Below are 25,422 nucleotides of genomic sequence, written 5' to 3' on the forward strand. Positions count from 1 at the left end.
TGACAAAGTTTGATGCTCTTGTGGTGTAGGTCGTCTTCTTTGGCTGGATCTGTTTGTTGATGTGTCTAGAGACAGGAGTAAACAATAAGAAATATCCAAATACAGTCCAGATTTTCTTTGATAAAAGGTTTCCAAAACAGCATTTTAAGTTGGTTTGCAGAATTTTGAGAAAATCCAATTGTATGATAATAGTTTGTAACTGAATTCATGATACTGACAGCATCCTGTGGGGAACGAGGCATCAAGATGCTACTACTAGCTAAGCTCAATTACTTATAGTCTATTATATTAAAGATTCACTTTTTTTTCAATGCCAGAATTGACTAGCTTATGATTGTGACATGTTATCATCAAACATGATAAAGATATACTGTATTTACCAAGTGTATATGCGCTCTGGTTGCTAAGAAATAGACAAACTGGATGTATATAAATAATGTGCCAGTTAATTTGTTTTCAGAGATCAAGTGGTAGTGAACAAACTTCGTTCAACTGAAAAACTGAAAGAATTTTGGTAATAGTTTTGGGGGCAAGTATCCAACACTGCTTTTTTCTGTAAAAAGTTTGAAAATAAAACCAAAAAATACTTAAATTTTAGGTCTCATACAGGTGTTTGATTGTTTATTGTTTAAAGCCACACTCAGCAATATTCAGTTTTTAAGCAGATTTTGTATACATTTTAAATGCTGTATGCAGATTTTTATGTATCCATTATAAGCAATACATGTATGTTGACATATATTTGCTTAAACAAACTTGTATTTGCATACTGTATATATGAATGAGTAATGATTACCATGACCATTCAATAATAACCCACATGTATGTAATCGAGAATTGGACTGCATCTCTACTGTAGGTGACTTCTAAAACATCTATATGAATAAGTAGAGATTACATTGTCCTTACTGTAAAATAACTCATATATATAACACAGTAAAAAAAGTTAAGGACCCTCAAATTTAATGGCGTATGTCTGTATAAATTCTAATATCATGCCATTCCTTTTGATGGATAGACAAAATATGGTATCCTGGCTATGAACTGGTGTGTTTTTGGTTTACGGAATGGCTCTCACGAACGGAGCTCTAGTCAAGTGAATCATGCCACCCATGCTTTTTGCAACATGGAGTTTCACCCTTCGACTTTCCGTGGCTATTTAAACAGCTTTTTCGACTTCATTGTCAGTTCAATACAACATGTCATGAACAATGGCATGAAGAAGATAGTCAGAGGCTATGAGATGGCAAATTATTGGGCAGCATTTAGCGGGTATGTCGTGCATAGAAATTGGGAGAAGGACTGGTTACCAACTTACCACTATGCGGTAATCAGTCGTTTAGTGCGAAAACATGCCCAAACAAATCATGTTCATGATTGTCCCCGTTCCGGTAGGCCCCGAGCTACCACACTGCAAGAGGACTGGGACCGTTCGCCTCAAGTACCGTCTTGAAACAGGCCGTATAGACGGTTGAGCAATCAGACCGTGAGGAACCGCCTCAAAGCAGCAGGATTGAGGGCCCGATGTGTCATCCGACGTCCATACCTCACAAATCGCCACAAACGGGATCGTAGGATGTGGTGTGGTGATAGGTAGCAGTGGAACCTGAGGTCTTGGAGACGAATCCACTGGTCGGATGAGAGTCTTTTCCTCCTTCATGCTGTTGATGGGCGAATCAGAGTATGAAGAGATAAAAACAGCCGTTACACACCAAGGAACATTCTGCGAACAGTACCATATGGTGGAGGGTCCGTTAAGGTGTGGGGTTACTTTTCGTTTGATTGCAAGTTGGATTTGGTTACACTACAGGGTACACTTATGGGCGCTCGCTTCCTTGATGAGGTGCTGGATCCAGTTGTGATTGGTCATTTTGATGACCACAGACTTGCAACTTGGCCACTGTTCATGGACGATAATGCCCGCCCTCACCGTTCCCGAGCTGTGACCCAACATCTGGAGAACAATGGTGTTACTCGAATACCATGGCCAGCAATATCTCCAGATTTAAATCCTATCGAGCATGTCTGGGACATAATGGGTCGACGTTTACATAGAATAAATCCTTCTCCAAAAAATCTGAGGCAACTGGTGACAGTACTTCACGAGGAGTGGCGGCAATTCCCCATGTTACAATTCAGGCGACTTGTCAGGAGTATGCCCAGCAGACTGGCCGCAGTAATTCAGGCGCGTGGTGGCAACACACGTTATTGAAATTGTATGGTTCCTAAGACACTGACTCAGATTGTTCAATATGATTTCTTCAAAAGGCGCATCCTTCAGACTTGTAATAAACATACTTTCATGCATTTGTGTTTTGGACGATATTCCATCCATTTTTCGTTCTGTGTTTTGGGGCACTTACAGTCCTTGAAAATTAACATCTTTTATGCAACGAATAAACCATTGATAAATCTTTCTCTTGCAATTTGTTTTGCATCTATGCTATCTTTAGCTTCTCCAAAATGTGTCTTTGAAACTTCCCCCTATCACAAAAATCATGGGGGTGCTTAACTTTTTTTGCTGTGTATATGCTATGAAGGAAGTGCATCTCTGATGCTGGTCTGTTTGTTTATGTTTGTTGTTTGAGGCTGCATTCAGCAATATGGCGGCGGTCTGTAAACAACCGAGTCTCCTCCCAGCTTCGGGGACTGTGATGAACATTTTGTTTCTCTCCTTGTTCCTCCTAGTCTGCGTCTCCTCCCAGCTTCAGGGACTGTGATGAACGTTGTGTTTCTCTCCTTGTTCCTCCTAGTTTCCGTCTCCTCCCAGCTGCAGGGGTTGTGATGATCTTTTTTTTAGCCCGTCTTTCTTCCTAGGCTCCCCAGCATCTTCACCCAATTGCTGGTAAACTCTCACCTACTCCCTCAGGATCACCTCCATGCCCCCGTTTCCTCCACTGAGATGCATGTCTTCATCACTTCACTTTATCCTTCTCCCCTCAGCGTCTCCTCCGCCTCCTCTGTCTCCTCCCAGCTGGTGTCTGTAACGTACTTCCTGTCTCCTTACCGTCTGTTTGGAAGTCAGGTTGAAATGGGCGGAAAAGTCTGCTGAGACCTGGAGATAATATGTTGATACTTTATTATATTTCCACCAGAGTCCTTATGTATAAACTGCAAATCTCCTTACTCCTTCTTACGCCACCAGACATACAAGAGTAGTAATGATTGAAACTATTATCATATAATTGCCAAATTGTGAAATATCCGTCTCTCCATGCATGCAGTTATACACATATGGCAAACACGCTATGTTCTTAGTGCTTTCATAAATTAGCATTTCTAAGATGAAAGCACCCTATTAACTATGACTAATATCTTCTGCAAATGCATATATTGCCTCTGAATACTGAATTCCGGGACAGGTTGCCAAGTCGTTTGAGGTACCGGAGTTCGATATAAAAGCCTGTCTTCATGGACTGGAATCCCAGATTTGCTCTACTTGTGATTCTTCTTTTGTCAGCAACATGATTATTCTTGTGGGTATCACCAAACAGTTCAGCACCAGGACCTGTATCACGTATGATTTTCCCGACACGCCAGGTACAGCAGGTCTTACACATCAAATATCAAACCTCTAAGCAGGTTTTACAAGTCAGATGTCAAACCTCTTATCAGGTCTCACTTCAAAGGTTATAACCCAACTCTTTCACTGTTTGAATACTCACCAGAAACGACCCATTGGTAGAGAGCAGTTGCCACGGATAATACAGTGCACTCTAGAAATTAGACGAAAACAAATTCTTGGTATAAACATTAATAGTTACATTATTGTAATATTTACCACTTTTCGAAAAAGGTAAGATAATATTGACTATCGACCCTATCTTTAACACAGAAGTAAATAGTGTAAATATATTGTAAATGTTTACTGATATATCTGAACTAAACCTGGTCAGGTTGAGAAAGTTGTTTCTCACTAAGCCATAACCGACAAATGAGTAGGGGTGCACGATGGCCCATTATTGTCTTTGACCCTGCAACTGGCCTTTCAAAGTCGCGCCGTGACATTTCTTGAATGTTGCTAAAAGCGACGTGAAACTAAACTCACTCATTCACTCTCAGTACCAATTCCGTTCTAAAGTTACAAAAGTCTGTAACCTGTGGGTATTCCCTCACACAATGATAAGAAAACCAGAATTATTCGACGTATATCCATTTCTTTACACATTTCTAACTCACGCTAAACATATACTGAACCACAAAAGAAACGTCGCCTTTCAAAACCAAATACCAGGTGGTGTTTGCATTATGATTGTACCGTTTTGTTAACATGTTATGAATCCAAACTGACAGTTATTACCAACATCAGTGTGTTTTCTGATGAAAAAGCATATCGACCAAACGCACCGAAAAAGGCAGACATAGTAAAAGGTTCCGTATGGCATGCGTGAAAATGAAAATGCACGTGCATGTCGTGACAACCCTACCAATTGAAGCTAGTCCCAAACTCGCCTGAAATCATTTTTGTTTCGACACGATCACAATGCCACGAGAGATCAGAGGAATCAAGTCTTGGGACGATTGCAAGTTGTCCAGTCTGCACGGATGTTCATTTTAGAATTCACCGACTGCAGGAGTGGTATCTGGTCATTAACAGCATCCAAGACCGTTCACGCAGTGGGCGACCTTCAATAACATCACGTCAAGACCGACAGATTTTGCGCAAACATCTGCAGGATCGTTTCCCCAGAGCGACGGAAACAGCACGCCAGACCATTGGGAGTCACAACAGACCCATCAGTGCCGATACAGTGCATCGACATTTGCGCGGAAGAAACCTCTGCTGTCACAGACCATATCGTAGTCCTGTCCTCACCGCTCATCACCGCCAAAACCCATGGGCAATGGGCAACTCAGCACCGACAATGGAGATCTGTGCTTTTATCTCATGAAAGCCGATATTGTGTTTCGACAGTCGATGGCAGAGTGAGAGTACGGTGAAGGCGGGGGAAACTGTTTTCCAGTGAGTGTATTGTTGAAAGAGACTCCTGGGATGGTCCAAGCATTTTGGTGTGGGCTGCAATCGGTCTGAACCAGTTAGATGACACTGTGGTGTTCCAGTATTTTGGTCCAGGATGAGGAAATGGCGTGACAGCTGCTCGCTATATTGATCAAGTCATAAGACCCCACGTTGTACCACATTTTAGTCGTTACAGAAATCACATCTTCCAGCAAGACAACGCTCGTGCCCAAACTGCCAGAGCAATATTAGACTTCCGAAGACAACATGGCAACCAAACCCTACAATACCCTGCACTCAGTCCGGATTTACGTCAAATAGAACACCTTTGGGACAAGATTCAAAGAAGACTGAATGACCTCCAACCAAGGCCGACAACTGCGGCTGGCCTCGATCAGGCATTCCGCACAGTATGGATCCATGTGCCTTTGGCCTTCATCAACCGGCTAATTCATTCCATGTACAGACGATGCAACGCTTTCATCGATTCCCATGAAGGCCACACACAATACTGACTTTGGGGTATCTTAATGGTACCATTATTGGTGTTTTTGTTTGTTTGAACTCTAAATGTGATTCCCGAAAATGTGTTAAACAGAATTGTCAAGATTGAACTCAATCATCCGATTTGATTAGAGTGAATTAAAGTGTGTGCATTAAGAAACCGCTATCGGTGCGACATTTCCTATTTGTGGTTCAGTATAGAATGTATCCTGTCAGTCTTTTGTACTCACGATGCGCGAAGGCTCGAGGCATAAATTTTCTTCCCGGCCGATAAGATCGTTGCAATGACTGGGCGCTGCAATTCCAGTTGTCAAACCTCTCCTCAATACGTTTCACCTCAGCTTCTGTAAAAGAAACTTATAATATAGACGTGCGTGATATGTCGTTGCAAACCCTAACGTCTTATGAGTGAGTGAGTTTAGTTTTACGCCACACTCAGCAATATTCCAGCGGTGGTCTGTAAATGGTGGCGATCTGTAAATAATCGAATCTGGACCAGACAATCCAGTGATCAACAGCATGAGCATCTATCTACTCAATTGGGATACGATGGCATGTGTCAATGAAGTCAGCGAGCCTGACCACCCGATCCCGTTAGTCGCCTCTTACGACAAGCATGGGTTACTGAAGATCAATTCTAACCCGGATCTTCACGGGTACTAACGTCTTATTGTGTTTAATGTCGGGATAATCTGCACGTCTGAGGCAATCTCCGTTAAGGTCACTTGAAGATGTATATTTCCCATTTATAATTCTGCAGCAAACTATTCATGGCATGCGTGCACATTATCTCGGAACGGATGTGATTAATGAAATGAGATTTTTGTTGGTAAGACTACACATGTATGTATGTGGGGCGTTTCGTAGTGGCAATAGTACTGTGAGGTGGGGCGTTTCGTAGTGGCAATAATACCGTGAGGTGGGGCGTTTCGTAGTGACAATAGTACCGTGAGGTGGAGCGTTTCGTAGTGACAATAGTACTGTGAGGTGGGGCGTTTCGTAGTGACAATAATACTGTGAGGTGGGGCGTTTCGTAGTGGCAATAGTACTGTGAGGTGGGGCGTTTCGTAGTGACAATAATACCGTGAGGTGGGGCGTTTCGTAGTGGCAATGATACCGTGAGGTGGGGCGTTTCGTAGTGACAATAGTACTGTGAGGTGGGGCGTTTCGTAGTAACAATAATACTGTGAGGTGGGGCGTTTCATAGAGACAATAATACCGTGAGGTGGGGCGTTTCGTAGTGGCAATAGTACTGTGAGGTGGGGCGTTTCGTAGTGGCAATAATACCGTGAGGTGGGGCGTTTCGTAGTGGCAATAATACCGTGAGGTGGGGCGTTTCGTAGTGACAATAGTACTGTGAGGTGGGGCGTTTCGTAGTAAAAATAATACTGTGAGGTGGGGCGTTTCGTAGTGGCAATAATACCGTGAGGTGGGGCGTTTCGTACTGGCAATGCTACCGTGAGGTGGGGCGTTTCGTAGTGGCAATAGTACTGTGAGGGTGGGGCGTTTCGTAGTGGCAATAATACCGTGAGGTGGGGCGTTTCGTAGTGGCAATAATACCGTGAGGTGGGGCGTTTCGTAGTGACAATAGTACTGTGAGGTGGGGCGTTTCGTAGTAAAAATAATACTGTGAGGTGGGGCGTTTCGTAGTGGCAATAATACCGTGAGGTGGGGCGTTTCGTAGTGGCAATGCTACCGTACCGTGAGGTGGGGCGTTTCGTAGTGACAATAGTACTGTGAGGTGGGGCGTTTCGTAGTAACAATAGTACCTGTGAGGTGGGGCGTTTCGTAGTGGCAATAGTACTGTGAGGTGGGGCGTTTCGTACTGGCAATGCTACCGTGAGGTGGGGCGTTTCGTAGTGACAATAGTACTGTGAGGTGGGGCGTTTCGTAGTGGCAATAGTACTGTGAGGTGGGGCGTTTCGTACTGGCAATGCTACCGTGAGGTGGGGCGTTTCGTAGTGACAATAATACCGTGAGGTGGGGCGTTTCTGTAGTGGCAATAGTACCTGTGAGGTGGGGCGTTTCGTACTGGCAATGCTACCGTGAGGTGGGGCGTTTCGTAGTAACAATAATACTGTGAGGTGGGGCGTTTCGTAGAGACAATAATAACGTGAGGTGGGGCGTTTCGTAGTGACAATAGTACTGTGAGGTGGGGCGTTTCGTAGTGGCAATAATACCGTGAGGTGGGGCGTTTCGTAGTGACAATAGTACTGTGAGGTGGGGCGTTTCGTAGTGACAATAGTACAATAAATGTCTAAGCGACCATGTTCACGACCCCATGTACACAACGGAACAATCTTTCACTTTGGGTTACATGTAAATAAATGAATGTTTCGAATATCCTGTCTAATATATATCTGATATCAGTATAAGATTTAATTGAATTACAGCTAACTATATATATAAAAATAACCTGCATCACAAGCAATGATTATTTTCTTAATGAATCAGGTACGATCTCATACCTGTCAAAAGATGTTTAGTTTTTCTGTTCATTAATGCTACAGCACTGAAAATGGAAGAGCATAGGACTACCGTTCCATTGCGTTCATGAAAGTCTCTTCTATGGATACCCATCAACATTTAAACTCTAAATCGTGTACCTGAGGGGCAGGATGCAAGTATGGGGGGAATTCCATTCACTGAGGATGTATACAGCATTTGTTTTGGTGTTGAGTCACTTCTCCTGAAATAAATATAAAAAATACCCATATATCAATGTAGACAAAAACACACGCCATCATCAGAATTCCTAGCACATATAACTAATTTGTGCCACGATTTTACTGTCTTAAAAATAAAGGATTCTTCTTCCCCTCAGATAGTTTTAATTCATCGATATCGTTTAGTATTTCCTGCGGAAAAACTATCGCTGTAGAATGAAACAATGGTTACCGACATCCATACATGTTTAAAATTCCCGCTTTGAAAACTTCATTAACTTACCAGTACTGAAAAGGCGCTGCTCCAGAAATTCCATATTGATATGCATGAACGGGTAAAACACAGTTAGATAGTGCCATGCTTGCTCCCTAGTTTGTCAAAAGACCATATTCCCAATGCTTTGTTATGACGTCACGATATTATGACGACACGGACAGAGGTCATGGATTGGCACTTTTGCTTCTTGGCATTGTGACGTCACCATCGTCGGTCCCTATGAAGACGTATTTCAGATTTGACTGAAATACCATGGTTTGCCTCATCTATCAGATTAACAGTGAGATAGGATTTTCAAGGACACCCACACCCACAAAATGAAAGAAAAAGCGGAACCTTGCTTAAAATAACACAAAGCAGATTTAGGGGTAGATTTCTTCCTGAAATAGATAAATGTATATTGCATGTTATACGCATTTTCCAGGGGGGGAAATATAAAATTTAGACAGTGTCCCAGATGTTGCACCATTGTTGTCAATTGCTTGCACGAGATTTCCGTGCTGTGTCTGCGCATGCCTGTTGTGTGTTTTCCTGTGGCCAGGTATCAGACGAGGGTGAGTGACTGACGTGATTTTTCACTGATATTTTCACAAGAAAGTAACCTTTGATGCAGCACTCCAGCTGTCGATTATTAGCGCATAGTTGAACATAATTCTCATTGTTGAAAACAATGAAACCCCCCGAACAATACCGAATTACTTGAGGGAAGTAATCGTTTCTTTAACATTCGTCATTTAAGAATTCAGGCCATGAATGCCAAATGTGTTCTGCTTGATTCTCTTGATCGAGATCGAGTGAATCTCAGGACTGCACTGATTAAGCAGAAATAAACGTATTGCTGGTACAAGACCAGGTGAAGTCCTCACAGGGGTGTGGTTGACTGCGGCTGGAAACAACAGTCTCTCACTCATACTTTCTGTCCAGGTTGTCATGGAGAAACAATAAATGGATGTGGTAATGCTGAAGTAAAAATGAAATTAGAGATAATTGCACACGTATATATAATCTATGTTTAACTTTCTAGACCTTCTACAATGATTTGGATATCACTGATCACAGCTGCAGTTCTCATCGGAACAGGTGGGCCATCGTTGTGTCTAAAGATGACTGATTTTCCTGCGGATTTTACGGCGCTTTGTGTAGAAACTGAAACATTTGTGCGTTCGGGCCCAAATTCTAATAGAATAGCACTGTCTGATCAACACTTAACACAGATCTACAGTAAGACCAAAGATAGTGTAAATCTCCTGGTTAAACGAAATTGGCATATTTTGGGCTACAAGTTATATAACATGTGAAAAGGTGACCCCTGAAAAGTAAACAATTTCCTTTTGTTAAATTTACATTGTGTATTAAGACGTCGAATTGTAATTTTGTGTATAATTCCATATTTTACCAAAATGAAAATATGTTTCAATCTTTTCGGTAAGAGTTCCGCCCGTAATCCCCGCTTGAAATGTATTCTATTTATTAGGATTATTTCGAGGGGTTATTGCTTAGGCTAAGGGTTAGGTTTAAGTTAAGGGTTAGGTTAAAGGTTAAGCTTTTTATGACAAAAAAACATCTATTCTTAGGCAAAGAATGATAAAAAAACCGGGGGCTACGGGCGAAAATCTTTCAATATTTTCTGCACCCAGTTGATTCCGCCGGTTCCACCAAGCTCGCGGGAAACATCACCATTGTGGAGGGAATGACGGGAGCCACAGGACCAATGGGACAGACTGGACCCAGGGGAGTCTCTGGCCCGAGGGGTGAGAAAGGCGTGAAGGGGGAGATAGGTGCAGCGGTAAGAGCAACTGAATAACACGTGTATAGAATCATATATAAATAGCTGTAATATTTTGCTTCTTTATATTTTCAAGAAACGATTGTATATATCAGACCAGGATCGGTGGGGTAGCCTAGTAGTTAAAGCGTTTGCTCGTCACGCTGAAGGCCCGGGTTCGATTCCCCACATGGGCACAATGTGTGAACCCAATTTGAGGTGTCCCCCCGCCGTGATATTGCTGGAATATTGCTGAAAGCGGCGAAAACCCCAACTCACTCACTATCAGACCAAAGAAGGATGTGTAATGAATTAATATGTATACTCAGCATTTGTGATTACATTTGTGTTTTCATTACGATTGTTTTATTTCATATCAATATAACACACTGAACATTTTTATTAAACCAAAGATATGTTCGTCGGTGGGCACTTCTGTTAGCCAATCTGATCGGAACGGTCAACAGACATAGATCGAGTGGTCAATTTCTGTGACCCCACTTGCTCATGATTTCAGACACTCTTAAAAAGTCGATTGTAAAGGTGACTTGTTTTTTCACAACTGTACCGTAACACATCCCTCAGATAAACCGTAGTCGCATTGGAACAATTGAAGTCGTATCAAACTGAATTAGTTTTAAATTAGTTTTACGCCTCACTCAGCAATATTCCAGCTATATAGCATCGGTCTGTAAATCGAGTCTGGACCAGACAATCCAGTGGTCAACAGCATGAGCATCGATCTACGCAACTGGAATACGACGACATGTGCCAACCAAGTCCGCGAGACTGACCAACCATCCCGTTAGTCGCCTTTTAACACAAGCATGTGTTACTGAAGACCAATTCTAACCCGGATCTTCACGGGTCAGTAGTGTCAAAAGTGTTGGTTACTTGTTTTGTAGGGTGTCATCGGCCCGACTGGAACCCGAGGCGAGATCGGTACAACAGGCGCAGCAGGGCCCCAGGGAGATACTGGCCCCCAGGGAGACATTGGGGCCACGGGTGTGGCTGGTCCTCCTGGGCCGGAAGGGGTAACTGGACCTATTGGACAGCAAGGAAGTCGAGGATTGAAAGGAGATCCCGGTAAACTCCACAGCACTTGGTCATGGCCGCTATGGTATTGATTAACCCTTGTAGGATATAAGCTGACACAGCTATTTTATTGTTGAACACCAACAAACACCAGTCACATGTTTACACTATGATGTGGGATATATAATCAGGACAAAGTACTACCATGTGATATGTGGTGTATGTTATACCCTTTGATACATGTTATTATTTAGAGGATCGGTTGTCCACTCATCGGAATGTTATGTCCGAGGATAGATGCTTGATGGGCATTTGGATGGTAACATAACAAGGTATGGTATGGAGTTACATCTTCTATATTATTTACAACACGATGTTTCTTGGCAACTTCTTCCCTTTCATCGGGTCAATGACAGAATATGATTTACAAGCAACATATACAACGCGTACAGGAGGCCGGTGAGATGGGATTAAATACTGAGATGTATTGAGATGTATATATATTTTGCTAGTAGATCATATTCTGTCATTCACCTGAAGAGGGGCAAGAAGTAGCCCAGAAACGTCGTGTTGTAAATTATAAAGAAGGATGTAAATCCATACCATACCTTTTTGTCCGAGGTTGCCTCCCCTATTCCACCCAGGATCCGCATATGGAAAAAATTATAAATCACACCGATTATAATCATTGATCTGTCAGCTCCAAACCCATGCTCGCTGGTTTCGCCGACGTGTAAAACTGTGATCTGGGAAACGTAGGACCCCGTTTATCTCCCGCTGAAGTATACTATTGGAACTGTTGCGACCGCTCCGTTTGTATATTCCCAGGCCCACGAGGCCCGAAAGGAGATCCCGGTGATAACGGAGACAAGGGGGATCTTGGGGCGACGGGGGAGAAGGGAGAGCCAGGCCCCCAGGGAGTGAAGGGGGATACAGGGCCAGTCGGCTACATGGGTGCAACAGGGGTGACGGGAGCGGCAGGGCAGACTGGTGCTGCAGGATCGGTGGGACATAGAGGAGAGACGGGTCCAAGGGGTGAGGTGGGCATGACAGGCCCTCAAGGACCAGTATTCACAGGTGAGTTTAAGTTACCTGGAGATTCTGTTAACATGTGAAAACATATGTATCTCAAAAAGGAAATACTGTTTAATAATGGTGGGATACCGGTGGTTAAAGCGTTCGCTCGTCACGCCGATGACCCGGGTTCGATTCACCCACGTGGGTACAATGTGTGAAGCCCATTTCTGGTGCCCCTCGCCGCGATGTTGCTGGATATTGCTAAAGGCGGCGTAAAACTCAACTCACTCATTGCTTCTGGGGGACACAACTGGGGACTGGCGTGATTCTATCACCATGTGTTATCACATGGGCAGACCACTGGGTCACCTGTTGGTAAACATAATACTTGACCCTAGCCAAGCACACGCGTACTGTACAACCCAAAGGTGGGCTTAGTTGTAAAAAAACCCTGGGTTTGATTCCTATTGCTGAAATATTGCCAAAAAACCAGCGTCAGACTAATTCACTCTCTCCGGGTGCATTTAACGACCTTACCAGACTTTGATAAATGGAATGAACCAGGTATATAAATGTATGTCTATTTCATGTGGTCTTCGTATTTACGCTCCAGATGTGAATGAATGTGTTACGTTCGACCATGGTTGCTCACAGATCTGCGTGAACACAATACAAGGATATCACTGCTCGTGCAACACCGGATACGAGCTGCTCATCTCCGACAACAAGACATGTTCAGGTGACTATGTTGTGTCACAAAGACAATATACTATACAACCAGCAGACATGTACAGGTGACTATGTTGTGTCACAATGACAATATACTATACAACCAGCAGACATGTACAGGTGACTATGTTGTGTCACAAAAACAATATACTATACAACCAGCAGACATGTACAGGTGACTCTGTTGTGTCACAAAGACAATTTACTATACAACCAGCAGACATGTACAGGTGACTATGTTGTGTCACAAAGACACTTTACTATACAACCAGCAGACATGTACAGGTGACTATGTTGTGTCACAAAGACAATTTACTATACAACCAGCAGACATGTACAGGTGACTCTGTTGTGTCACAAAGTCAATATACTATACAACCAGCAGACATGTACATGTCGGTGTCGACAGGAGTATTTAACATTTTTAAAACGGGGCGGAGGGGGTAGCCAAGTGGTTAAAGCGTTCGCTCGTCACGCCGAAGACCCGGGTTCGATTCCCCAGATGGATACTCACTCACTAACATATTTTAAAATGCAGTGAAGCCCAGGTTATCCCTGAACTCACTTTCTCCACAATTACTGTAAGGGATGTTAAAGAAAGACCATTACATTGTCAAACAGTACGTTAAACATGATTTCTTTGGACAATCGAGACTCTTTCAACTGGGATATTTAACCTACGTTCCTGGTCCGTTTAGACGACGAAAAACGAAAATGTCTGGTCCGTGTTGTCGACGGTCCGTCTCAACAGCGGTCTTCTCGACAACGAGGTACCCGCTCAGTCGACTGATCACAATTCGGTATGAAGGGTAACGTCCCTTAGTCGTACAAAGCGTCCACGTTCTTGGGTTCATCTTCCAGATTTGACTGTCTGATGATCCCTGGCTTGTCGGCATGATACCGTGTATGTACAGGTCTCTGATCTGCACCCCTCTACATTCAACTGAAACACTGCCCAGCTGAACGCAACACACACACTAGGAATATTCACCAGTTTCAGTTCGAAGGGTTGTGTTGAAAACTGTCGTACTGTTCTTTTCAGATGTGGATGAGTGTGAGGTGCGGAATGGCGGCTGCCAACACACTTGTTCAAACTCGGACGGCATGTACGAATGTGTCTGTGATGTTGGCTACAGACTGGGGCCGGACAGACGCTCGTGTATAGGTGGGTGTTGTGTTTAATGTTGGCTATAGACTGGGGCCGGACATGCGCTCGTATATAGGTGGGTGGTTGTGTCTGTAATGTTGGCTATAGACTGGGGCCGGACAGACGCTCGTGTATAGGTGGGTGGTTGTGTCTGTAATGTTGGCTATAGACTGGGCCCGGACAGACGCTCGTGTGTAGGTGAGTGGTTGTGTCTGTGATGTTGGCTATAGACTGGGGCCGGACAGACGCTCGTGTATAGGTGGGTGGTTGTGTCTTTGATGTTGGCTACAGACTGGGGCCGGACAGACGCTCGTGTATAGGTGAGAGGTTGTGTCTGTGATGTTGGCTATAGACTGGGGCCGGACAGACGCTCGTGTATAGGTGAGTGGTTGTGTCTGTGATGTTGGCTATAGACTGGGGCCGGACAGACGCTCGTGTATAGGTGGGTGGTTGTGTCTGTGATGTTGGCTACAGACTGGGGCCGGACAGACGCTCGTGTACAGGTGGGTGGTTGTGTCTGTGATGTTGGCTACAGACTGGGCCCGGACAGACGCTCGTCTGTAGGCGGGTGGTTGTGTCTGTAATGTTGGCTACAGACTGGCCGGACAGACGCTCGTGTACAGGTGGGTGGTTGTGTCTGTAATGTTGGCTACAGACGGGCCGGACAGACGCTCGTGTATAGGTGGGTGGTTGTGTCTGTAATGTTGGCTACAGACTGGGGCCGGACAGACGCTCGTGTATAGGTGGGTGGTTGTGTCTGTAATGTTGGCTACAGACGGGGCCGGACAGACGCTCGTGTATAGGTGGGTGGTTGTGTCTGTAATGTTGGCTACAGACGGGCCGGACAGACAGACGCTCGTGTATAGGTGGGTGGTTGTGTCTGTAATGTTGGCTACAGACTGGGGCCGGACAGACGCTCGTGTATAGGTGGGTGGTTGTGTCTGTAATGTTGGCTAAAGACTGGGGCCTGACAGACGCTCGTGTATAGGTGGGTGGTTGTGTCTGTAATGTTGGCTACAGACTGGGACCGGACAGACGCTCGTGTATAGGTGAGTGGTTGTGTCTTTGATGATGGCTACAGACGCTCGTGTATAGGTGGGTGGTTGTGTCTGTAATGTTGGCTACAGACTGGGGCCGGACAGACGCTCGTGTATAGGTGGAGTGGTTGTGTCTTTAATGTTGGCTACAGACTGGCCCGGACAGACGACAGACGCTGTGTCTGTAATGTTGGCTAGAGACTGGGGGTGGACAGACGCTCGTGTATAGGTGTAGGTGGTTTGACTGGGGCTGACAGACGCTCGTGTATAGGTGGGTGGTTGTGTCTAATGTTGGCTACAGATTGGGCCCGGACAGACGCTCTCGTGTATAGGTGGGTGGTTGTGTCTGTAATGTTGGCTATAGACTGGGGCCGGACAGACGCTCGTGTATAGGTGGAGTGGTTGTGTCTTTGATGATGGCTACAGACGCTCGTGTATAGGTGGGTGGTTGTGTCTGTAATGTTGGCTATAGACTGGGGCCGGACAGACGCTCGTGTATAGGTGAGTGGTTGTGTCTTTGATGATGGCTACAGACGCTCGTGTATAGGTGGGTGGTTGTGTCTGTAATGTTGGCTACAGACTGGGGCCGGACAGACGCTCGTGTATAGGTGGGTGGTTGTGTCTGTGATGTTGGCTACAGACTGGGCCCGGACAGACGCTCGTGTATAGGTGAGTGGTTGTGTCTGTAATGTTGGCTACAGACTGGGGCCGGACAGACGCTCGTGTATAGGTGAGTGGTTGTGTCTGTGATGTTGGCTATAGACTGGGCCCGGACAGACGCTCGTGTATAGGTGAGTGGTTGTGTCTGTAATGTTGGCTACAGACTGGGCCGGACAGACGCTCGTGTATAGGTGGGTGGTTGTGTCTGTGTAATGTTGGCTACAGACTGGGCCCGACAGACGCTCGTGTATAGGTGGGTGGTTGTGTCTGTAATGTTGGCTACAGATTGGGCCGGACAGACGCTCGTGTATAGGTGGGTGGTTGTGTCTGTAATGTTGGCTACAGACTGGGGCCGGACAGACGCTCGTGTATAGGTGGGTGGTTGTGTGTCTGTGATGTTGGCTACAGACTGGGGCCCGGACAGACGCTCGTGTATAGGTGGGTGGTTGTGTCTGTAATGTTGGCTACAGACTGGGCCCGGACAGACGCTCGTGTATAGGTGGGTGGTTGTGTCTGTGATGTTGGCTACAGACTGGGCCCGGACAGACGCTCGTGTATAGGTGAGTGGTTGTGTCTGTAATGTTGGCTACAGACTGGTCCCGGACAGACGCTCGTGTATAGGTGAGTGGTTGTGTCTGTAATGTTGGCTACAGACTGGGGCCGGACAGACGCTCGTGTATAGGTGAGTGGTTGTGTCTGTAATGTTGGCTACAGACTGGGCCGGACAGACGCTCGCTCGTGTATAGGTGGGTGGTTGTGTCTGTAATGTTGGCTACAGACTGGGGCCCGGACAGACGCTCGTGTATAGGTGAGTGGTTGTGTCTGTAATGTTGGCTACAGACTGGGGCCGGACAGACGCTCGTGTATAGGTGGGTGGTTGTGTCTGTAATGTTGGCTACACTGGGGCCGGACAGACGCTCGTGTATAGGTGGGTGGTTGTGTCTGTAATGTTGGCTACAGACTGGGGCCGGACAGACGCTCGTGTATAGGTAGGTGGTGGTTGTGTCTGTGATGTTGGCTACAGACTGGGCCCGGACAGACGCTCGTGTATAGGTGGGTGGTTGTGTCTGTAATGTTGGCTACAGACTGGGCCCGGACAGACGCTCGTGTATAGGTGGGTGGTTGTGTCTGTAATGTTGGCTAAAGACTGGGGCCGGACAGACGCTCGTGTATAGGTGGGTGGTTGTGTCTGTAATGTTGGCTACAGACTGGGCCCGGACAGACGCTCGTGTATAGGTGGGTGGTTGTGTCTGTAATGTTGGCTACAGACGGGCCGGACAGACGCTCGTGTATAGGTGGGTGGTTGTGTCTGTAATGTTGGCTACAGACGGGCCGGACAGACGCTCGTGTATAGGTGAGTGGTTGTGTCTGTAATGTTGGCTACAGACTGGTCCCGGACAGACGCTCGTGTACAGGTGAGTGGTTGTGTCTGTGATGTTGGCTATAGACTGGGGCCGGACAGACGCTCGTGTATAGGTGAGTGGTTGTGTCTGTAATGTTGGCTACAGACTGGTCCCGGACAGACGCTCGTGTACAGGTGAGTGGTTGTGTCTGTAATGTTGGCTATAGACTGGGGCCGGACAGACGCTCGTGTATAGTGGAGTGAGTGGTTGTGTCTGTAATGTTGGCTACAGACTGGTCCCGGACAGACGCTCGTGTACTGGTGAGTGGTTGTGTCTGTAATGTTGGCTACAGATTGGGCCCGGACAGACGCTCGTGTATAGGTGAGTGGTTGTGTCTGTAATGTTGGCTACAGACGAGCCGGACAGACGCTCGTGTATAGGTGGGTGGTTGTGTCTGTAATGTTGGCTACAGACTGGGCCCGGACAGACGCTCGTGTATAGGTGGTAGGTTGTGTCTGTAATGTTGGCTACAGACTGGGGCCGCACAGACGCTCGTGTATAGGTGGGTGGTTGTGTCTGTAATGTTGGCTACAGACGGGCCGGACAGACGCTCGTGTATAGGTGGGTGGTTGTGTCTGTAATGTTGGCTACAGACCGGGCCCGGACAGACGCTCGTATATAGGTGGGTGGTTGTGTCTGTGATGTTGGCTACAGACTGGGCCCGGACAGACGCTCGTGTATAGGTGGGTGGTTGTGTCTGTAATGTTGGCTACAGACTGGGCCCGGACAGACGCTCGTGTATAGGTGGGTTGTTGTGTCTGTAATGTTGGCTAAAGACTGGGGCCTGACAGACGCTCGTGTATAGGTGGGTGGTTGTGTCTGTAATGTTGGCTACAGACGGGCCGGACAGACGCTCGTGTATAGGTGAGTGGTTGTGTCTGTAATGTTGGCTACAGACGGGCCGGACAGACGCTCGTGTATAGGTGGGTGGTTGTGTCTGTAATGTTGGCTATAGACTGGGGCCAGACAGACGCTCGTGTATAGGTGGGTGGTTGTGTCTTTGATGATGGCTACAGACGCTCGTGTATAGGTGGGTGGTTGTGTCTGTAATGTTGGCTATAGACTGGGGCCAGACAGACGCTCGTGAATAGGTGGGTGGTTGTGTCTTTGATGATGGCTACAGACGCTCGTGTATAGGTGGGTGGTTGTGTCTGTAATGTTGGCTACAGACTGGGGCCGGACAGACGCTCTTGTATAGGTGAGTGGTTGTGTCTTTGATGTTGGCTACAGACTGGGCCCGGACAGACGCTCGTGTATAGGTGAGTGGTTGTGTCTGTAATGTTAGCTAGAGACTGGGGCCAGACAGACGCTCGTGTATAGGTAGGTGGTTGTGTCTAATGTTGGCTACAGACGCTCGTGTATAGGTGGGTGGTTGTGTCTAATGTTGGCTACAGATTGGGCCCGGACAGACGGTCGTGTATAGGTGGGTGGTTGTGTCTGTAATGTTGGCTATAGACTGGGGCCGGACAGACGCTCGTGTATAGGTGGAGTGGTTGTGTCTTTGATGATGGCTACAGACGCTCGTGTATAGGTGGGTGGTTGTGTCTGTAATGTTGGCTATAGACTGGGGCCGGACAAACGCTCGTGTATAGGTGGGTGGTTGTGTCTTTGATGATGGCTACAGACGCTCGTGTATAGGTGGGTGGTTGTGTCTGTAATGTTGGCTACAGACGGGCCGGACAGACGCTCGTGTTCAGGTGGGTGGTTGTGTCTGTGATGTTGGCTACAGACTGGGCCCGGACAGACGCTCGTGTATAGGTGAGTGGTTGTGTCTGTAATGTTGGCTACAGACTGGTCCCGGACAGACGCTCGTGTACAGGTGAGTGGTTGTGTCTGTGATGTTGGCTATAGACTGGGGCCGGACAGACGCTCGTGTATAGGTGAGTGGTTGTGTCTGTAATGTTGGCTACAGACTGGTCCCGGACAGACGCTCGTGTACTGGTGAGTGGTTGTGTCTGTAATGTTGGCTACAGATTGGGCCCGGACAGACGCTCGTGTATAGGTGAGTGGTTGTGTCTGTAATGTTGGCTACAGACGAGCCGGACAGACGCTCGTGTATAGGTGGGTGGTTGTGTCTGTAATGTTGGCTACAGACTGGGCCGGACAGACGCTCGTGTATAGGTGGTGGTTGTGTCTGTAATGTTGGCTACAGACTGGGGCCGCACAGACGCTCGTGTATAGGTGGGTGGTTGTGTCTGTAATGTTGGCTACAGACTGGGGCCGGACAGACGCTCGTGTATAGGTGGGTGGTTGTGTCTGTAATGTTGGCTACAGACTGGGGCCGGACAGACGCTCGTGTATAGGTGGGTGGTTGTGTCTGTGATGTTGGCTACAGACTGGGCCCGGACAGACGCTCGTGTATAGGTGGGTGGTTGTGTCTGTAATGTTGGCTACAGACTGGGCCCGGACAGACGCTCGTGTATAGGTGGGTGGTGTTGTGTCTGTAATGTTGGCTACAGACGGGCCGGACAGACGCTCGTGTATAGGTGGGTGGTTGTGTCTGTAATGTTGGCTACAGACTGGGGGCCGGACAGACGCTCGTGTATAGGTGGGTGGTTGTGTCTGTAATGTTGGCTACAGACTGGGCCGGACAGACGCTCGTGTATAGGTGAGTGGTTGTGTCTGTAATGTTGGCTACAGACGGGCCGGACAGACGCTCGTGTATAGGTGGGTGGTTGTGTCTGTAATGTTGGCTATAGACTGGGGCCAGACAGACGCTCGTGTATAGGTGGGTGGTTGTGTCTTTGATGATGGCTACAGACGCTCGTGTATAGGTGGGTGGTTGTGTCTGTAATGTTGGCTACAGACTGGGCCCGGACAGACGCTCGTGTATAGGTGAGTGGTTGTGTCTTTGATGATGGCTACAGACGCTCGTGTATAGGTGGGTGGTTGTGTCTGTAATGTTGGCTATAGACTGGGGCCAGACAGACGCTCGTGTATAGGTGGGTGGTTGTGTCTTTGATGATGGCTACAGACGCTCGTGTATAGGTGGGTGGTTGTGTCTGTAATGTTGGCTACAGACTGGGGCCGGACAGACGCTCTTGTATAGGTGAGTGGTTGTGTCTTTGATGTTGGCTACAGACTGGGCCCGGACAGACGCTCGTGTATAGGTGAGTGGTTGTGTCTGTAATGTTAGCTAGAGACTGGGGCCAGACAGACGCTCGTGTATAGGTAGGTGGTTGTGTCTAATGTTGGCTACAGACGCTCGTGTATAGGTGGGTGGTTGTGTCTAATGTTGGCTACAGATTGGGCCCGGACAGACGCTCGTGTATAGGTGGGTGGTTGTGTCTGTAATGTTGGCTATAGACTGGGGCCGGACAGACGCTCGTGTATAGGTGGAGTGGTTGTGTGTCTTTGATGATGGCTACAGACGCTCGTGTATAGGTGGGTGGTTGTGTCTGTAATGTTGGCTACAGACTGGGGCCGGACAGACGCTCGTGTATAGGTGGGTGGTTGTGTCTGTGATGTTGGCTACAGACTGGGCCCGGACAGACGCTCGTGTATAGGTGAGTGGTTGTGTCTGTAATGTTGGCTACAGACTGGTCCCGGACAGACGCTCGTGTACAGGTGAGTGGTTGTGTCTGTGATGTTGGCTATAGACTGGGGCCGGACAGACGCTCGTGTATAGGTGAGTGGTTGTGTCTGTAATGTTGGCTACAGACTGGTCCCGGACAGACGCTCGTGTACAGGTGAGTGGTTGTGTCTGTAATGTTGGCTACAGATTGGGCCCGGACAGACGCTCGTGTATAGGGTGAGTGGTTGTGTCTGTAATGTTGGCTACAGACGGGCCGGACAGACGCTCGTGTATAGGTGGGTGGTTGTGTCTGTAATGTTGGCTACAGACGGGCCGGACAGACGCTCGTGTATAGGTGGGTGGTTGTGTCTGTAATGTTGGCTACAGACCGGGCCCGGACAGACGCTCGTGTATAGGTGGGTGGTTGTGTCTGTGATGTTGGCTACAGACTGGGCCCGGACAGACGCTCGTGTATAGGTGGGTGGTTGTGTCTGTAATGTTGGCTACAGACTGGGCCCGGACAGACGCTCGTGTATAGGTGGGTTGTTGTGTCTGTAATGTTGGCTACAGACTGGGGCCGGACAGACGCTCGTGTATAGGTGTGGGTGGTTGTGTCTGTAATGTTGGCTACAGACTGGGCCGGACCGGACAGACGCTCGTGTACAGGTGGGTGGTTGTGTCTGTAATGTTGGCTACAGACGGGCCGGACAGACGCTCGTGTATAGGTGAGTGGTTGTGTCTGTAATGTTGGCTGGCAGACGGGCCGGACAGACGCTCGTGTATAGGTGGGTGGTTGTGTCTGTAATGTTGGCTACAGACTGGTCCCGGACAGACGCTCGTGTATAGGTGAGTGGTTGTGTCTGTGATGTTGGCTACAGACTGGGGCCGGACAGACGCTCGTGTATAGGTGAGTGGTTGTGTCTGTAATGTTGGCTACAGACTGGTCCCGGACAGACGCTCGTGTATAGGTGAGTGGTTGTGTCTGTAATGTTGGCTATAGACTGGGGCCCGGACAGACGCTCGTGTATAGGTGAGTGGTTGTGTCTGTAATGTTGGCTACAGACTGGTCCCGGACAGACGCTCGTGTGGCTACAGGTGGAGTGGTTGTGTCTGTAATGTTGGCTACAGATTGGGCCCGGACAGACGCTCGTGTATAGGTGAGTGGTTGTGTCTGTAATGTTGGCTACAGACGAGCCGGACAGACGCTCGTGTATAGGTGGGTGGTTGTGTCTGTAATGTTGGCTACAGACTGGGCCCGGACAGACGCTCGTGTATAGGTGGTAGGTTGTGTCTGTAATGTTGGCTACAGACTGGGGCCGCACAGACGCTCGTGTATAGGTGGGTGGTTGTGTCTGTAATGTTGGCTACAGACGGGCCGGACAGACGCTCGTGTATAGGTGGGTGGTTGTGTCTGTAATGTTGGCTACAGACCGGGCCCGGACAGACGCTCGTATATAGGTGGGTGGTTGTGTCTGTGATGTTGGCTACAGACTGGGCCCGGACAGACGCTCGTGTATAGGTGGGTTGTGGTTGTGTCTGTAATGTTGGCTACAGACTGGGCCCGGACAGACGCTCGTGTATAGGTGGGTTGTTGTGTCTGTAATGTTGGCTAAAGACTGGGGCCTGACAGACGCTCGTGTATAGGTGGGTGGTTGTGTCTGTAATGTTGGCTACAGACGGGCCGGACAGACGCTCGTGTATAGGTGAGTGGTTGTGTCTGTAATGTTGGCTACAGACGGGCCGGACAGACGCTCGTGTATAGGTGGGTGGTTGTGTCTGTAATGTTGGCTACAGACTGGGGCCAGACAGACGCTCGTGTATAGGTGAGTGGTTGTGTCTGTTGTTGACAGACGGGCCGGACAGACGCTCGTGTATAGGTGGGTGGTTGTGTCTGTAATGTTGGCTATAGACTGGGGCCAGACAGACGCTCGTGTATAGGTGGGTGGTTGTGTCTTTGATGATGGCTACAGACGCTCGTGTATAGGTGGGTGGTTGTGTCTGTAATGTTGGCTACAGACTGGGGCCGGACAGACGCTCTTGTATAGGTGAGTGGTTGTGTCTTTGATGTTGGCTACAGACTGGGCCCGGACAGACGCTCGTGTATAGGTGAGTGGTTGTGTCTGTAATGTTAGCTAGAGACTGGGGCCAGACAGACGCTCGTGTATAGGTAGGTGGTTGTGTCTAATGTTGGCTACAGACGCTCGTGTATAGGTGGGTGGTTGTGTCTAATGTTGGCTACAGATTGGGCCCGGACAGACGGTCGTGTATAGGTGGGTGGTTGTGTCTGTAATGTTGGCTATAGACTGGGGCCGGACAGACGCTCGTGTATAGGTGAGTGGTTGTGTCTTTGATGATGGCTACAGACGCTCGTGTATAGGTGGGTGGTTGTGTCTGTAATGTTGGCTATAGACTGGGGCCGGACAGACGCTCGTGTATAGGTGGGTGGTTGTGTCTTTGATGATGGCTACAGACGCTCGTGTATAGGTGGGTGGTTGTGTCTGTAATGTTGGCTACAGACGGGCCGGACAGACGCTCGTGTTCAGGTGGGTGGTTGTGTCTGTGATGTTGGCTACAGACTGGGCCCGGACAGACGCTCGTGTATAGGTGAGTGGTTGTGTCTGTAATGTTGGCTACAGACTGGTCCCGGACAGACGCTCGTGTACAGGTGAGTGGTTGTGTGTCTGTGATGTTGGCTATAGACTGGGGCCGGACAGACGCTCGTGTATAGGTGAGTGGTTGTGTCTGTAATGTTGGCTACAGACTGGTCCCGGACAGACGCTCGTGTACAGGTGAGTGGTTGTGTCTGTAATGTTGGCTACAGATTGGGCCCGGACAGACGCTCGTGTATAGGTGAGTGGTTGTGTCTGTAATGTTGGCTACAGACGAGCCGGACAGACGCTCGTGTATAGGTGGGTGGTTGTGTCTGTAATGTTGGCTACAGACTGGGCCCGGACAGACGCTCGTGTATATAGGTGGTAGGTTGTGTCTGTAATGTTGGCTACAGACTGGGGCCGCACAAACGCTCGTGTATAGGTGGGTGGTTGTGTCTGTAATGTTGGCTACAGACGGGCCGGACAGACGCTCGTGTATAGGTGGGTGGTTGTGTCTGTAATGTTGGCTACAGACCGGGCCCGGACAGACGCTCGTGTATAGGTGGGTGGTTGTGTCTGTAATGTTGGCTACAGACGGGCCGGACAGACGCTCGTGTATAGGTGGGTGGTTGTGTCTGTAATGTTGGCTACAGACTGGGGCCGGACAGACGCTCGTGTATAGGTGGGTGGTTGTGTCTGTAATGTTGGCTACAGACTGGGGCCGGACAGACGCTCGTGTATAGGTGGGTGGTTGTGTCTGTAATGTTGGCTACAGACGGGCCGGACAGACGCTCGTGTACAGGTGGGTGGTTGTGTCTGTAATGTTGGCTACAGACTGGGCCCGGACAGACGCTCGTGTATAGGTGGGTGGTTGTGTCTGTAATGTTGGCTACAGACTGGGCCCGGACAGACGCTCGTGTATAGGTGGGTGGTTGTGTCTGTAATGTTGGCTATAGACTGGGGCCAGACAGACGCTCGTGTATAGGTGGGTTGTTGTGTCTGTAATGTTGGCTAAAGACTGGGGCCTGACAGACGCTCGTGTATAGGTGGGTGGTTGTGTCTGTAATGTTGGCTACAGACTGGGCCGGACCGGACAGACGCTCGTGTACAGGTGGGTGGTTGTGTCTGTAATGTTGGCTACAGACGGGCCGGACAGACGCTCGTGTATAGGTGAGTGGTTGTGTCTGTAATGTTGGCTACAGACGGGCCGGACAGACGCTCGTGTATAGGTGGGTGGTTGTGTCTGTAATGTTGGCTATAGACTGGGGCCAGACAGACGCTCGTGTATAGGTGGGTGGTTGTGTCTTTGATGATGGCTACAGACGCTCGTGTATAGGTGGGTGGTTGTGTCTGTAATGTTGGCTACAGACTGGGCCCGGACAGACGCTCGTGTATAGGTGGGTGGTTGTGTCTGTAATGTTGGCTACAGACTGGGGCCGGACAGACGCTCGTGTATAGGTGAGTGGTTGTGTCTTTGATGTTGGCTACAGACTGGGCCCGGACAGACGCTCGTGTATAGGTGAGTGGTTGTGTCTGTAATGTTGGCTACAGACTGGGGCCGGACAGACGCTCGTGTATAGGTGGGTGGTTGTGTCTGTAATGTTGGCTACAGACTGGTCCCGGACAGACGCTCGTGTATAGGTGGGTGGTTGTGTCTGTAATGTTGGCTACAGACTGGGGCCGGACAGACGCTCGTGTATAGGTGGGTGGTTGTGTCTGTAATGTTGGCTACAGACTGGGCCCGGACAGACGCTCGTGTATAGGTGAGTGGTTGTGTCTGTAATGTTGGCTACAGATGGGCCCGGACAGACGCTCGTGTATAGGTGGGTGGTTGTGTCTGTAATGTTGGCTACAGACTGGGGCCGGACAGACGCTCGTGTATAGGTGGGTGGTTGTGTCTGTAATGTTGGCTACAGACGGGCCGGACAGACGCTCGTGTATAGGTGGGTGGTTGTGTCTGTAATGTTGGCTACAGACCGGGCCCGGACAGACGCTCGTGTATAGGTGGGTGGTTGTGTCTGTGATGTTGGCTACAGACTGGGCCCGGACAGACGCTCGTGTATAGGTGGGTGGTTGTGTCTGTAATGTTGGCTACAGACTGGGCCCGGACAGACGCT

The 25,422-nt window shown here is 48.2% G+C and overlaps 2 protein-coding genes across 3 annotated transcripts in view; one reads left to right on the plus strand and one right to left on the minus strand.

Moving 5' to 3' along the window:
* Positions 1-2,808: 2,808 nt before the first annotated feature.
* LOC124291117 lies at positions 2,809-8,489 on the minus strand. The gene is made up of 5 exons (XM_046728016.1): positions 8,414-8,489; positions 8,071-8,153; positions 5,695-5,808; positions 3,666-3,716; positions 2,809-3,055 (listed from the first exon to the last, which is right to left on the minus strand). Exons 2-5 carry the CDS (start codon positions 8,126-8,128, stop codon positions 2,940-2,942), a joined length of 339 nt encoding a protein of 112 aa, XP_046583972.1. The 5' UTR covers positions 8,129-8,153; positions 8,414-8,489; the 3' UTR covers positions 2,809-2,939.
* Positions 8,490-8,735: 246 nt separating this feature from the next.
* The window catches only part of LOC124291122 (collagen alpha-1(VI) chain-like), a 32,738-nt gene continuing 16,051 nt past the window's right edge, over positions 8,736-25,422 (plus strand). Inside the window, exons 1-8 of one of the 2 annotated variants that reach the window (XM_046728027.1) lie at positions 8,736-8,961; positions 9,432-9,487; positions 10,045-10,193; positions 11,078-11,258; positions 12,036-12,284; positions 12,838-12,963; positions 13,996-14,087; positions 14,146-14,176. In XM_046728027.1, the coding sequence (XP_046583983.1) occupies positions 9,442-9,487; positions 10,045-10,193; positions 11,078-11,258; positions 12,036-12,284; positions 12,838-12,963; positions 13,996-14,087; positions 14,146-14,176 (874 nt within the window). In that variant the 5' untranslated portion in view covers positions 8,736-8,961; positions 9,432-9,441. Of the gene's footprint in view, positions 8,962-9,431; positions 9,488-10,044; positions 10,194-11,077; positions 11,259-12,035; positions 12,285-12,837; positions 12,964-13,995; positions 14,119-14,145; positions 14,177-25,422 lie in introns of both variants that reach the window. The other variant, XM_046728026.1, reaches the window with a different exon arrangement.

This window comes from Haliotis rubra, unplaced genomic scaffold (assembly GCF_003918875.1).
Source record: "Haliotis rubra isolate DU_JTF1 unplaced genomic scaffold, ASM391887v1 Scf482, whole genome shotgun sequence".
Classification (NCBI taxonomy): domain Eukaryota; kingdom Metazoa; phylum Mollusca; class Gastropoda; order Lepetellida; family Haliotidae; genus Haliotis; species Haliotis rubra.